This window comes from Physella acuta, unplaced genomic scaffold (genome assembly GCF_028476545.2).
Source record: "Physella acuta isolate Inbredline_101_S28 unplaced genomic scaffold, ASM2847654v3 ptg000079l, whole genome shotgun sequence".
Lineage (NCBI taxonomy): Eukaryota > Metazoa > Mollusca > Gastropoda > Physidae > Physella > Physella acuta.
Window position 1 is genome coordinate 864,375 of NW_026731599.1, and position 15,233 is coordinate 879,607.

The 15,233-nt window shown below is 44.4% G+C and overlaps 1 protein-coding gene across 3 annotated transcripts in view; it reads right to left on the reverse strand.

The window, feature by feature from the left end:
* Window positions 1-15,233, reverse strand: part of LOC131955266 (uncharacterized) — a 40,349-nt gene that overhangs the window by 21,677 nt on the left and 3,439 nt on the right. For all 3 annotated transcript variants that reach the window (XM_059319318.1, XM_059319327.1, XM_059319310.1), the window contains exons 2-3: window positions 13,656-13,716; window positions 6,360-7,551 (exon numbers count right to left, since the gene is read on the reverse strand). In XM_059319318.1, coding sequence (XP_059175301.1) covers window positions 6,360-7,551; window positions 13,656-13,716 — 1,253 coding nt within the window. The remainder of the gene's footprint in view (window positions 1-6,359; window positions 7,552-13,655; window positions 13,717-15,233) is intronic.

A 15,233-nucleotide genomic window follows, 5' to 3' on the forward strand; every position in this document is an offset into this window, starting at 1 on the left:
TGTCTGTGTGGTGAGATGATGTGTCTGTATGGTGAGATGATGTGTCTGTGTGGTGAGATGTGTCTGTGTGTGGTGAGATGATGTGTCTGTGTGGTGAGATGATGTGTCTGTGTGTGGTGAGATGATGTGTCTGTGTGGTGAGATGATGTGTCTGTGTGGTGAGATGATGTGTCTGTGTGTGGTGAGATGATGTGTCTGTGTGTGGTGAGATGTGTCTGTGTGGTGAGATGTGTCTGTGTGGTGAGATGATGTGTCTGTGTGGTGAGATGATGTGTCTGTGTGGTGAGATGATGTGTCTGTGTGGTGAGATGATGTGTCTGTGTGGTGAGATGTGTCTGTGTGGTGAGATGATGTGTCTGTGTGGTGAGATGATGTGTCTGTGTGGTGAGATGATGTGTCTGTGTGTGGTGAGATGATGTGTCTGTGTGGTGAGATGATGTGTCTGTGTGGTGAGATGATGTGTCTGTGTGGTGAGATGATGTGTCTGTGTGGTGAGATGATGTGTCTGTGTGGTGAGATGATGTGTCTGTGTGGTGAGATGATGTGTCTGTCTGTGTGTGGTGAGATGATGTGTCTGTGTGGTGAGATGTGTCTGTGTGGTGAGATGATGTGTCTGTGTGTGGTGAGATGATGTGTCTGTGTGGTGAGATGATGTGTCTGTGTGTGGTGAGATGATGTGTCTGTGTGGTGAGATGATGTGTCTGTATGGTGAGATGATGTGTCTGTGTGGTGAGATGATGTGTCTGTGTGGTGAGATGATGTGTCTGTGTGGTGAGATGATGTGTCTGTGTGTGGTGAGATGATGTGTCTGTGTGGTGAGATGGTGTGTCTGTGTGGTGAGATGATGTGTCTGTGTGGTGAGATGATGTGTCTGTCTGTGTGTGGTGAGATGATGTGTCTGTGTGGTGAGATGTGTCTGTGTGGTGAGATGTGTCTGTATGGTGAGATGATGTGTCTGTGTGGTGAGATGATGTGTCTGTGTGGTGAGATGATGTGTCTGTGTGGTGAGATGGTGTGTCTGTGTGGTGAGATGATGTGTCTGTGTGGTGAGATGATGTGTCTGTGTGGTGAGATGATGTGTCTGTCTGTGTGTGGTGAGATGATGTGTCTGTGTGGTGAGATGTGTCTGTGTGGTGAGATGTGTCTGTATGGTGAGATGATGTGTCTGTGTGGTGAGATGATGTGTCTGTGTGGTGAGATGTGTCTGTGTGGTGAGATGATGTGTCTGTGTGGTGAGATGATGTGTCTGTCTGTGTGGTGAGATGTGTCTGTGTGTGGTGAGATGATGTGTCTGTGTGGTGAGATGATGTGTCTGTGTGGTGAGATGATGTGTCTGTGTGGTGAGATGTGTCTGTGTGGTGAGATGATGTGTCTGTGTGGTGAGATGATGTGTCTGTGTGGTGAGATGTGTCTGTGTGGTGAGATGATGTGTCTGTGTGGTGAGATGATGTGTCTGTGTGGTGAGATGATGTGTCTGTCTGTGTGTGGTGAGATGATGTGTCTGTGTGGTGAGATGTGTCTGTGTGGTGAGATGTGTCTGTATGGTGAGATGATGTGTCTGTGTGGTGAGATGATGTGTCTGTGTGGTGAGATGATGTGTCTGTGTGGTGAGATGATGTGTCTGTGTGGTGAGATGATGTGTCTGTGTAGTGAGATGATGTGTCTGTATGGTGAGATGATGTGTCTGTGTGGTGAGATGATGTGTCTGTGTGGTGAGATGATGTGTCTGTGTGGTGAGATGATGTGTCTGTGTGGTGAGATGATGTGTCTGTGTGGTGAGATGATGTGTCTGTGTGGTGAGATGATGTGTCTGTGTGTGGTGAGATGATGTGTCTGTGTGGTGAGATGATGTGTCTGTGTGGTGAGATGATGTGTCTGTGTGGTGAGATGATGTGTCTGTGTGGTGAGATGATGTGTCTGTCTGTGTGTGGTGAGATGATGTGTCTGTGTGGTGAGATGATGTGTCTGTGTGGTGAGATGATGTGTCTGTGTGGTGAGATGATGTGTCTGTGTGGTGAGATGATGTGTCTGTGTGGTGAGATGATGTGTTTGTGTGGTGAGATGGTGTGTCTGTGTGGTGAGATGTGTCTGTGTGGTGAGATGATGTGTCTGTGTGGTGAGATGATGTGTCTGTGTGGTGAGATGATGTGTCTGTGTGGTGAGATGATGTGTCTGTCTGTGTGTGGTGAGATGTGTCTGTGTGGTGAGATGTGTCTGTATGGTGAGATGATGTGTCTGTGTGGTGAGATGATGTGTCTGTGTGGTGAGATGATGTGTCTGTGTGGTGAGATGATGTGTCTGTGTGGTGAGATGATGTGTCTGTGTGGTGAGATGATGTGTCTGTGTGGTGAGATGATGTGTCTGTGTGGTGAGATGATGTGTCTGTGTGGTGAGATGATGTGTCTGTGTGGTGAGATGATGTGTCTGTGTGGTGAGATGGTGTGTCTGTGTGGTGAGATGATGTGTCTGTGTGGTGAGATGATGTGTCTGTGTGGTGAGATGATGTGTCTGTGTGTGGTGAGATGATGTGTCTGTGTGGTGAGATGTGTCTGTGTGGTGAGATGTGTCTGTGTGGTGAGATGATGTGTCTGTGTGGTGAGATGTGTCTGTGTGGTGAGATGATGTGTCTGTGTAGTGAGATGATGTGTCTGTGTGGTGAGATGATGTATCTGTGTGGTGAGATGATGCGTCTGTGTGTGGTGAGATGATGCGTCTGTGTGTGGTGAGATGATGTGTCTGTGTGGTGAGATGATGTGTCTGTGTGGTGAGATGATGTGTCTGTGTGGTGAGATGATGTGTCTGTGTGGTGAGATGATGTGTCTGTGTGGTGAGATGATGTGTCTGTGTGGTGAGATGATGTGTCTGTGTGGTGAGATGTGTCTGTGTGGTGAGATGATGTGTCTGTGTGGTGAGATGATGTGTCTGTGTGGTGAGATGATGTGTCTGTGTGGTGAGATGATGTGTCTGTGTGGTGAGATGATGTGTCTGTGTGGTGAGATGTGTCTGTGTGGTGAGATGATGTGTCTGTCTGGTGAGATGATGTGTCTGTGTGGTGAGATGATGTGTCTGTGTGTGGTGAGATGATGTGTCTGTGTGTGGTGAGATGATGTGTCTGTGTGGTGAGATGGTGTGTCTGTGTGGTGAGATGATGTGTCTGTGTGGTGAGATGATGTGTCTGTGTGGTGAGATGATGTGTCTGTGTGGTGAGATGATGTGTCTGTGTGGTGAGATGGTGTGTCTGTGTGGTGAGATGATGTGTCTGTGTGGTGAGATGATGTGTCTGTGTGGTGAGATGATGTGTCTGTGTGTGGTGAGATGATGTGTCTGTGTGGTGAGATGGTGTGTCTGTGTGGTGAGATGATGTGTCTGTGTGGTGAGATGATGTGTCTGTGTGGTGAGATGATGTGTCTGTGTGGTGAGATGATGTGTCTGTGTGGTGAGATGATGTGTCTGTGTGGTGAGATGGTGTGTCTGTGTGGTGAGATGATGTGTCTGTGTGGTGAGATGATGTGTCTGTGTGGTGAGATGATGTGTCTGTGTGGTGAGATGATGTGTCTGTGTGTGGTGAGATGATGTGTCTGTGTGGTGAGATGGTGTGTCTGTGTGGTGAGATGATGTGTCTGTGTGGTGAGATGATGTGTCTGTGTGGTGAGATGATGTGTCTGTGTGGTGAGATGTGTCTGTGTGGTGAGATGTGTCTGTGTGGTGAGATGTGTCTGTGTGGTGAGATGTGTCTGTGTGGTGAGATGATGTGTCTGTGTGGTGAGATGATGTGTCTGTGTGGTGAGATGTGTCTGTGTGGTGAGATGTGTCTGTGTGGTGAGATGTGTCTGTGTGGTGAGATGTGTCTGTGTGGTGAGATGATGTGTCTGTGTGGTGAGATGATGTGTCTGTGTGGTGAGATGTGTCTGTGTGGTGAGATGATGTGTCTGTGTAGTGAGATGATGTGTCTGTGTGGTGAGATGATGTATCTGTGTGGTGAGATGATGCGTCTGTGTGTGGTGAGATGATGTGTCTGTGTGGTGAGATGTGTCTGTGTGGTGAGATGATGTGTCTGTGTGTGGTGAGATGATGTGTCTGTGTGGTGAGATGATGTGTCTGTGTGGTGAGATGATGTGTCTGTGTGGTGAGATGATGTGTCTGTGTGGTGAGATGATGTGTCTGTGTGGTGAGATGATGTGTCTGTGTGTGGTGAGATGATGTGTCTGTGTGGTGAGATGTGTCTGTGTGGTGAGATGATGTGTCTGTGTGGTGAGATGTGTCTGTGTGGTGAGATGATGTGTCTGTGTGGTGAGATGATGTGTCTGTGTGGTGAGATGATGTGTCTGTGTGGTGAGATGATGTGTCTGTGTGTGGTGAGATGATGTGTCTGTGTGGTGCGATGTGTCTGTGTGGTGAGATGATGTGTCTGTGTGGTGAGATGATGTGTCTGTGTGGTGAGATGTGTCTGTGTGGTGAGATGATGTGTCTGTGTGGTGAGATGATGTGTCTGTGTGGTGAGATGATGTGTCTGTGTGGTGAGATGATGTGTCTGTCTGTGTGTGGTGAGATGATGTGTCTGTGTGGTGAAATGATGTGTTTGTGTGGTGAGATGGTGTGTCTGTGTGGTGAGATGATGTGTCTGTGTGGTGAGATGATGTGTCTGTGTGGTGAGATGTGTCTGTGTGGTGAGATGATGTGTCTGTATGGTGAGATGATGTGTCTGTGTGGTGAGATGATGTGTCTGTGTGGTGAGATGATGTGTCTGTGTGGTGAGATGATGTGTCTGTGTGGTGAGATGATGTGTCTGTGTGGTGAGATGATGTGTCTGTGTGGTGAGATGATGTGTCTGTGTGGTGAGATGATGTGTCTGTGTGGTGAGATGATGTGTCTGTGTGGTGAGATGATGTGTCTGTGTGGTGAGATGATGTGCCTGTGTGGTGAGATGATGTGTCTGTGTGGTGAGATGATGTGTCTGTGTGGTGAGATGATGTGTCTGTGTGGTGAGATGATGTGTCTGTGTGTGGTGAGATGATGTGTCTGTGTGGTGAGATGATGTGTCTGTGTGGTGAGATGATGTGTCTGTGTGTAGTGAGATGATGTGTCTGTGTGGTGAGATGATGTGTCTGTGTGGTGAGATGATGTGTCTGTGTGGTGAGATGATGTGTCTGTGTGGTGAGATGTGTCTGTGTGGTGAGATGATGTGTCTGTGTGGTGAGATGATGTGTCTGTGTGTGGTGAGATGATGTGTCTGTGTGGTGAGATGTGTCTGTGTGGTGAGATGATGTGTCTGTGTGGTGAGATGATGTGTCTGTGTGGTGAGATGATGTGTCTGTGTGGTGAGATGATGTGTCTGTGTGTGGTGAGATGATGTGTCTGTGTGGTGAGATGATGTGTCTGTGTGGTGAGATGATGTGTCTGTGTGGTGAGATGATGTGTCTGTCTGTGTGTGGTGAGATGATGTGTCTGTGTGGTGAAATGATGTGTTTGTGTGGTGAGATGGTGTGTCTGTGTGGTGAGATGATGTGTCTGTGTGGTGAGATGATGTGTCTGTCTGTGTGTGGTGAGATGATGTGTCTGTGTGGTGAAATGATGTGTTTGTGTGGTGAAATGATGTGTTTGTGTGGTGAGATGGTGTGTCTGTGTGGTGAGATGATGTGTCTGTGTGGTGAGATGATGTGTCTGTCTGTGTGTGGTGAGATGATGTGTTTGTGTGGTGAGATGATGTGTCTGTGTGGTGAGATGTGTCTGTGTGGTGAGATGATGTGTCTGTGTGTGGTGAGATGATGTGTCTGTGTGTGGTGAGATGATGTGTCTGTGTGGTGAGATGATGTGTCTGTGTGGTGAGATGATGTGTCTGTGTGGTGAGATGATGTGTCTGTGTGTGGTGAGATGATGTGTCTGTGTGGTGAGATGATGTGTCTGTGTGGTGAGATGATGTGTCTGTGTGGTGAGATGATGTGTCTGTGTAGTGAGATGATGTGTCTGTATGGTGAGATGATGTGTCTGTGTGGTGAGATGATGTGTCTGTGTGGTGAGATGATGTGTCTGTGTGGTGAGATGATGTGTCTGTGTGGTGAGATGATGTGTCTGTGTGTGGTGAGATGATGTGTCTGTGTGGTGAGATGATGTGTCTGTGTGTGGTGAGATGATGTGTCTGTGTGGTGAGATGTGTCTGTGTGGTGAGATGATGTGTCTGTGTGGTGAGATGATGCGTCTGTGTGTGGTGAGATGATGTGTCTGTGTAGTGAGATGATGTGTCTGTATGGTGAGATGATGTGTCTGTGTGGTGAGATGATGTGTCTGTGTGGTGAGATGATGTGTCTGTGTGGTGAGATGATGTGTCTGTGTGGTGAGATGTGTGGACATGATTAACGCACCTGTTGTCTGTATGAGGATGTCCTGGCTCAGCTGTGGCGTAGAGAGGATAGCAGTGGACTACCTGGGGCTCCAGCTGTATGCTGTGGTTAAATGTTCTCTCTGTCACCTTGCTTAGCTGGGAGGACAAGAACTTGCTCATGCCCTCTGTGACTTGGAAAGGTTTAGGGGCCAGCCTGCTGGTCTCTGCTGAGCTGAGGGCAGACATGTCCAGCCTCTTGCAGATATCTTCTACTGCCTGGACACTGCTCTCGTCAAAACTTGAAGAGCTGGACAAGTTACAGCCAGCTGAGTTGGACATGGTGTTTCTCTCACCTGCCATTTCCTGCACTTTCAACTCTGAACTCTGCTGTCTTAAAAGCCTAGTCACTTGCCCTGCAAGTCCATCCATGTGGTGAGCCTCTAGTTCAAAGTTCCTGAAGCCAGCACTCATGTGACTGCTGTCGGAGCTGTCTGAACTGTCAGCACCATCTGAATTGAGACAGTCTCCTCCCTTAGAGGCTTTAGCAGGGCCAAGAGTTTGCCACGTAGCTGAGTGACCAGTTGAAGTTGCTGCCCATGCTCTGCTCCTCTTCTCTGGTGTGCTTGTGGTGCTGGGGATGATGTCCCCTGTGTCTGAGAGTCTCAGACATGCAGGGCCCAGAGTCCTCTGCAGGCTTTTCTGGATCTCTTCCAGGTCCCTCTGCAGAAGGTTGTAGTCCACAGCAGCAGTGCTGGTCACCTTGTAGGGGGTGATCAGGGTGTAGGGTCTCTCTCCTGACAGCTGACTGACAGAGTCGGATGAGAATTCCAGCTGGACGTCTGGGTGCAGCAGCACTGCAGTCTGGCCTGTTGTCTGGCTACTGCCTGGGTCAGTGATGGCCAGGCTGGGAGTTAAAGTGTGCAGGTCAGTACTGTGGAGAGCTGGTTCAAAGGTCAGCTGGGATCCAGCCAAGCGGGAGCCTCCCTTGCTTCTGGGTGTGTTGCTGTCTGATTCTGTGCCATAAGGGTTCCAGTCCGTGTCTGAAAATCCTGCGGCTGTTTCAGGGTAGCGAGCATATGAAGCTAGTCCTCTGGTCAGCTCAGTGCCTGACCCATCACTGTCTGTGAGAGCCTGAAGACTGCGAGTGCCAGTCACATAGTCTCTAGACACCTCAGCAATAGCACTGTGTACAGGGCTGGCCTCTTGGCTCAAGTCCAACTCCTGCAGGCTAGCTGGCTCGTGGGGGAGGGGGGGGGTGTTTGTCCACCATTAGTTATGATACAAAGAGCCCATAAATAAAGAGATGTAACCACATAACAAAGAAAACCCTGGCCAGAAGAAAGCTGTGACAGTGCTGAGGTGAGAAGAAAGAGTTGAAAGTCTCAGTGAGAAGGTGAGAAGAAAGAGTTGAAAGTCTCAGTGAGAAGGTGAGAAGAAAGAGTTGAAAGTCTCAGTGAGAAGGTGAGAAGAAAGAGTTGAAAGTCTCAGTGAGAAGGTGAGAAGAAAGAGTTGAAAGTCTCAGTGCTGAGAAGAGTTGAAAGTCTCAGTGAGAAGGTGAGAAGAAAGAGTTGAAAGTCTCAGTGAGAAGGTGAGAAGAAAGAGTTGAAAGTCTCAGTGAGAAGGTGAGAAGAAAGAGTTGAAAGTCTCAGTGCTGAGAAGAAAGAGTTGAAAGTCTCAGTGAGAAGGTGAGAAGAAAGAGTTGAAAGTCTCAGTGAGAAGGTGAGAAGAAAGAGTTGAAAGTCTCAGTGAGAAGGTGAGAAGAAAGAGTTGAAAGTCTCAGTGCTGAGAAGAGTTGAAAGTCTCAGTGAGAAGGTGAGAAGAAAGAGTTGAAAGTCTCAGTGAGAAGGTGAGAAGAAAGAGTTGAAAGTCTCAGTGAGAAGGTGAGAAGAAAGAGTTGAAAGTCTCAGTGCTGAGAAGAAAGAGTTGAAAGTCTCAGTGAGAAGGTGAGAAGAAAGAGTTGAAAGTCTCAGTGCTGAGAAGAGTTGAAAGTCTCAGTGAGAAGGTGAGAAGAAAGAGTTGAAAGTCTCAGTGAGAAGGTGAGAAGAAAGAGTTGAAAGTCTCAGTGAGAAGGTGAGAAGAAAGAGTTGAAAGTCTCAGTGAGAAGGTGAGAAGAAAGAGTTGAAAGTCTCAGTGAGAAGGTGAGAAGAAAGAGTTGAAAGTCTCAGTGCTGAGAAGAAAGAGTTGAAAGTCTCAGTGAGAAGGTGAGAAGAAAGAGTTGAAAGTCTCAGTGAGAAGGTGAGAAGAAAGAGTTGAAAGTCTCAGTGCTGAGAAGAAAGAGTTGAAAGTCTCAGTGAGAAGGTGAGAAGAAAGAGTTGAAAGTCTCAGTGCTGAGAAGAAAGAGTTGAAAGTCTCAGTGAGAAGGTGAGAAGAAAGAGTTGAAAGTCTCAGTGAGAAGGTGAGAAGAAAGAGTTGAAAGTCTCAGTGAGAAGGTGAGAAGAAAGAGTTGAAAGTCTCAGTGAGAAGGTGAGAAGAAAGAGTTGAAAGTCTCAGTGAGAAGGTGAGAAGAAAGAGTTGAAAGTCTCAGTGCTGAGAAGAAAGAGTTGAAAGTCTCAGTGAGAAGGTGAGAAGAAAGAGTTGAAAGTCTCAGTGCTGAGAAGAAAGAGTTGAAAGTCTCAGTGAGAAGGTGAGAAGAAAGAGTTGAAAGTCTCAGTGCTGAGAAGAGTTGAAAGTCTCAGTGAGAAGGTGAGAAGAAAGAGTTGAAAGTCTCAGTGCTGAGAAGAAAGAGTTGAAAGTCTCAGTGAGAAGGTGAGAAGAAAGAGTTGAAAGTCTCAGTGCTGAGAAGAAAGAGTTGAAAGTCTCAGTGCTGAGAAGAAAGAGTTGAAAGTCTCAGTGCTGAGAAGAAAGAGTTGAAAGTCTCAGTGAGAAGGTGAGAAGAAAGAGTTGAAAGTCTCAGTGAGAAGGTGAGAAGAAAGAGTTGAAAGTCTCAGTGCTGAGAAGAGTTGAAAGTCTCAGTGAGAAGGTGAGAAGAAAGAGTTGAAAGTCTCAGTGCTGAGAAGAGTTGAAAGTCTCAGTGAGAAGGTGAGAAGAAAGAGTTGAAAGTCTCAGTGAGAAGGTGAGAAGAAAGAGTTGAAAGTCTCAGTGCTGAGAAGAAAGAGTTGAAAGTCTCAGTGAGAAGGTGAGAAGAAAGAGTTGAAAGTCTCAGTGCTGAGAAGAAAGAGTTGAAAGTCTCAGTGCTGAGAAGAAAGAGTTGAAAGTCTCAGTGAGAAGGTGAGAAGAAAGAGTTGAAAGTCTCAGTGCTGAGAAGAAAGAGTTGAAAGTCTCAGTGAGAAGGTGAGAAGAAAGAGTTGAAAGTCTCAGTGCTGAGAAGAGTTGAAAGTCTCAGTGCTGAGAAGAAAGAGTTGAAAGTCTCAGTGAGAAGGTGAGAAGAAAGAGTTGAAAGTCTCAGCGAGAAGGTGAGAAGAAAGAGTTGAAAGTCTCAGTGAGAAGGTGAGAAGAAAGAGTTGAAAGTCTCAGTGAGAAGGTGAGAAGAAAGAGTTGAAAGTCTCAGTGAGAAGGTGAGAAGAAAGAGTTGAAAGTCTCAGTGAGAAGGTGAGAAGAAAGAGTTGAAAGTCTCAGTGCTGAGAAGAGTTGAAAGTCTCAGTGAGAAGGTGAGAAGAAAGAGTTGAAAGTCTCAGTGCTGAGAAGAAAGAGTTGAAAGTCTCAGTGAGAAGGTGAGAAGAAAGAGTTGAAAGTCTCAGTGCTGAGAAGAAAGAGTTGAAAGTCTCAGTGAGAAGGTGAGAAGAAAGAGTTGAAAGTCTCAGTGCTGAGAAGAAAGAGTTGAAAGTCTCAGTGAGAAGGTGAGAAGAAAGAGTTGAAAGTCTCAGTGCTGAGAAGAAAGAGTTGAAAGTCTCAGTGAGAAGGTGAGAAGAAAGAGTTGAAAGTCTCAGTGAGAAGGTGAGAAGAAAGAGTTGAAAGTCTCAGTGAGAAGGTGAGAAGAAAGAGTTGAAAGTCTCAGTGAGAAGGTGAGAAGAAAGAGTTGAAAGTCTCAGTGAGAAGGTGAGAAGAAAGAGTTGAAAGTCTCAGTGAGAAGGTGAGAAGAAAGAGTTGAAAGTCTCAGTGAGAAGGTGAGAAGAAAGAGTTGAAAGTCTCAGTGAGAAGGTGAGAAGAAAGAGTTGAAAGTCTCAGTGAGAAGGTGAGAAGAAAGAGTTGAAAGTCTCAGTGAGAAGGTGAGAAGAAAGAGTTGAAAGTCTCAGTGAGAAGGTGAGAAGAAAGAGTTGAAAGTCTCAGTGAGAAGGTGAGAAGAAAGAGTTGAAAGTCTCAGTGCTGAGAAGAAAGAGTTGAAAGTCTCAGTGAGAAGGTGAGAAGAAAGAGTTGAAAGTCTCAGTGCTGAGAAGAAAGAGTTGAAAGTCTCAGTGAGAAGGTGAGAAGAAAGAGTTGAAAGTCTCAGTGAGAAGGTGAGAAGAAAGAGTTGAAAGTCTCAGTGAGAAGGTGAGAAGAAAGAGTTGAAAGTCTCAGTGCTGAGAAGAGTTGAAAGTCTCAGTGCTGAGAAGAAAGAGTTGAAAGTCTCAGTGCTGAGAAGAGTTGAAAGTCTCAGTGAGAAGGTGAGAAGAAAGAGTTGAAAGTCTCAGTGAGAAGGTGAGAAGAAAGAGTTGAAAGTCTCAGTGCTGAGAAGAGTTGAAAGTCTCAGTGAGAAGGTGAGAAGAAAGAGTTGAAAGTCTCAGTGCTGAGAAGAAAGAGTTGAAAGTCTCAGTGAGAAGGTGAGAAGAAAGAGTTGAAAGTCTCAGTGAGAAGGTGAGAAGAAAGAGTTGAAAGTCTCAGTGCTGAGAAGAGTTGAAAGTCTCAGTGAGAAGGTGAGAAGAAAGAGTTGAAAGTCTCAGTGCTGAGAAGAAAGAGTTGAAAGTCTCAGTGAGAAGGTGAGAAGAAAGAGTTGAAAGTCTCAGTGCTGAGAAGAAAGAGTTGAAAGTCTCAGTGAGAAGGTGAGAAGAAAGAGTTGAAAGTCTCAGTGAGAAGGTGAGAAGAAAGAGTTGAAAGTCTCAGTGAGAAGGTGAGAAGAAAGAGTTGAAAGTCTCAGTGAGAAGGTGAGAAGAAAGAGTTGAAAGTCTCAGTGAGAAGGTGAGAAGAAAGAGTTGAAAGTCTCAGTGCTGAGAAGAAAGAGTTGAAAGTCTCAGTGAGAAGGTGAGAAGAAAGAGTTGAAAGTCTCAGTGAGAAGGTGAGAAGAAAGAGTTGAAAGTCTCAGTGAGAAGGTGAGAAGAAAGAGTTGAAAGTCTCAGTGCTGAGAAGAGTTGAAAGTCTCAGTGAGAAGGTGAGAAGAAAGAGTTGAAAGTCTCAGTGCTGAGAAGAAAGAGTTGAAAGTCTCAGTGAGAAGGTGAGAAGAAAGAGTTGAAAGTCTCAGTGCTGAGAAGAAAGAGTTGAAAGTCTCAGTGAGAAGGTGAGAAGAAAGAGTTGAAAGTCTCAGTGCTGAGAAGAAAGAGTTGAAAGTCTCAGTGAGAAGGTGAGAAGAAAGAGTTGAAAGTCTCAGTGAGAAGGTGAGAAGAAAGAGTTGAAAGTCTCAGTGCTGAGAAGAGTTGAAAGTCTCAGTGAGAAGGTGAGAAGAAAGAGTTGAAAGTCTCAGTGCTGAGAAGAAAGAGTTGAAAGTCTCAGTGAGAAGGTGAGAAGAAAGAGTTGAAAGTCTCAGTGAGAAGGTGAGAAGAAAGAGTTGAAAGTCTCAGTGCTGAGAAGAAAGAGTTGAAAGTCTCAGTGAGAAGGTGAGAAGAAAGAGTTGAAAGTCTCAGTGAGAAGGTGAGAAGAAAGAGTTGAAAGTCTCAGTGCTGAGAAGAAAGAGTTGAAAGTCTCAGTGAGAAGGTGAGAAGAAAGAGTTGAAAGTCTCAGTGAGAAGGTGAGAAGAAAGAGTTGAAAGTCTCAGTGCTGAGAAGAAAGAGTTGAAAGTCTCAGTGAGAAGGTGAGAAGAAAGAGTTGAAAGTCTCAGTGCTGAGAAGAAAGAGTTGAAAGTCTCAGTGAGAAGGTGAGAAGAAAGAGTTGAAAGTCTCAGTGCTGAGAAGAAAGAGTTGAAAGTCTCAGTGCTGAGAAGAAAGAGTTGAAAGTCTCAGTGCTGAGAAGAAAGAGTTGAAAGTCTCAGTGAGAAGGTGAGAAGAAAGAGTTGAAAGTCTCAGTGCTGAGAAGAAAGAGTTGAAAGTCTCAGTGCTGAGAAGAAAGAGTTGAAAGTCTCAGTGAGAAGGTGAGAAGAAAGAGTTGAAAGTCTCAGTGCTGAGAAGAAAGAGTTGAAAGTCTCAGTGCTGAGAAGAAAGAGTTGAAAGTCTCAGTGCTGAGAAGAAAGAGTTGAAAGTCTCAGTGAGAAGGTGAGAAGAAAGAGTTGAAAGTCTCAGTGAGAAGGTGAGAAGAAAGAGTTGAAAGTCTCAGTGAGAAGGTGAGAAGAAAGAGTTGAAAGTCTCAGTGCTGAGAAGAAAGAGTTGAAAGTCTCAGTGAGAAGGTGAGAAGAAAGAGTTGAAAGTCTCAGTGCTGAGAAGAAAGAGTTGAAAGTCTCAGTGAGAAGGTGAGAAGAAAGAGTTGAAAGTCTCAGTGAGAAGGTGAGAAGAAAGAGTTGAAAGTCTCAGTGCTGAGAAGAAAGAGTTGAAAGTCTCAGTGCTGAGAAGAAAGAGTTGAAAGTCTCAGTGCTGAGAAGAAAGAGTTGAAAGTCTCAGTGAGAAGGTGAGAAGAAAGAGTTGAAAGTCTCAGTGCTGAGAAGAAAGAGTTGAAAGTCTCAGTGCTGAGAAGAAAGAGTTGAAAGTCTCAGTGAGAAGGTGAGAAGAAAGAGTTGAAAGTCTCAGTGCTGAGAAGAAAGAGTTGAAAGTCTCAGTGAGAAGGTGAGAAGAAAGAGTTGAAAGTCTCAGTGCTGAGAAGAAAGAGTTGAAAGTCTCAGTGAGAAGGTGAGAAGAAAGAGTTGAAAGTCTCAGTGCTGAGAAGAAAGAGTTGAAAGTCTCAGTGCTGAGAAGAAAGAGTTGAAAGTCTCAGTGAGAAGGTGAGAAGAAAGAGTTGAAAGTCTCAGTGAGAAGGTGAGAAGAAAGAGTTGAAAGTCTCAGTGCTGAGAAGAGTTGAAAGTCTCAGTGAGAAGGTGAGAAGAAAGAGTTGAAAGTCTCAGTGAGAAGGTGAGAAGAAAGAGTTGAAAGTCTCAGTGCTGAGAAGAAAGAGTTGAAAGTCTCAGTGAGAAGGTGAGAAGAAAGAGTTGAAAGTCTCAGTGCTGAGAAGAAAGAGTTGAAAGTCTCAGTGAGAAGGTGAGAAGAAAGAGTTGAAAGTCTCAGTGCTGAGAAGAAAGAGTTGAAAGTCTCAGTGAGAAGGTGAGAAGAAAGAGTTGAAAGTCTCAGTGCTGAGGTGTTTAGATATTTACTGGACAATCCTGAACCATAGAAGAATTTCTAACTTAGATGACAATAAAGCAAATTACCTTCTGATTCTTCCGAGCGCCAAACATCATCATAAAGATTGAGATAATTTTCTGGCTTTTCCTGCAAATGTTAACATTGTGTAGGGTTGTAGATGGAATGTTAACATTGTGTAGGGTTGTAGATGGAATGTTAAGATTGGTAACAATAAATAAGTAGCCTTCTCTGCAAATTAAAAGTTTCTAACACTCAACAATGTATCTAGATCTAGTCTAGAGTGACACTTCCCTAGTGGCTAGTTTGTACACAATTCTTAACCTTATTATCAACTAGCCTGCCTTCAGTTTAACATAAATAACAACAGTCTTGACAAAGGAAATAATTTTTTTGCGTGCAGACAAGCAGTGATTCAGAATTATTATTTTAAAATTATTTGCTCTCTAGCCACCGTTCTTACTACTAGATCTAAATCTATATGCCTATGTATATATAGATCTGTATATTTTTAATAATGTTAGCTTTATTATATAGTATGCTTGCCACCCAGTAAGTTAAGTCTACTCAATTAATAGGCTAACAATATCAAATTAATAATTTAGTTTTGATCTCATTTAATTGGAAAATGCTAGGTATAAATGACTATAGCTGACTTACAGAATCGAATCCCTTCCTCCTGGCAAAAAGGTTTGAACGGACAAGCGGACAACGTCGCCAGACTAGTAAGTCACTAGAGTTTATATTTTGTGGCAACTAATTCTTTTAACTTATATAGAGCCTAGGCCTAGAAGAAGTATCTATGGGCATTAAATGGGGAAATAATGAAAAGTTTTTTATGCACCCAAAGAGCAGCACAGAACCAATCACTACAACTCTTAATGGGAAGTGCAGGGAAGCACAATGTTAATATATGGATCTGTGACCCACGGCCACACAAAAATAGGTCAATCTTAAGTCAAATCTGTCAAAAATCCAAAAGTCCAGTTTTTATAACCGTATTTTTAAAAATAACATTGCACCAGATTTTAAAAATATTGTATACACACCATTTCGAGTCTAGCTCTAAAAAAAAAAATCTAGACCTAAATCTTTTAAAATTTAATCTAATGATTCAAAATTCATTAAAACCTTAGTTTTGCGTCAGTTATTATTCAGGAATGGTATAGCAGTAAAAAACAGTAAAACAATGGCAAAGCGTCACACAATTGCGTAGAGTGCTGTACATGGTCAAAACATCGCTATGGCCACCCTCCTGTGTTTTGCTCAATATAAAAATGGTTTGGATGTGCTAAACAAAACAACCACTATCTGCTGTACCCATGTCCATTTCTAACACACCCAGGTCAAATTCTTTTATTTTCTCCTTCTGGACGACGAGTTTTTATTTTTTTTACTACACAAAAGGCACACGTTAATTTTAAACTCTTAAAAGATAAAGCAAATGTAGTTTAATGTAGTAAGGCTACACTGTACCAGACAAATCTACACTGTACCAGGGCTACATTGTACCAGAGCTACACTGTACCCTCTTTGTGTTTTATCGCTGAAGTTTAGCTCAACGTTTTCTAACCATGAGGTAAGTCTGTGATGTCAGAGCTCAGTGATCCGCCCATGCTACTGTGAATACCGGGCCAGTAGTTGAT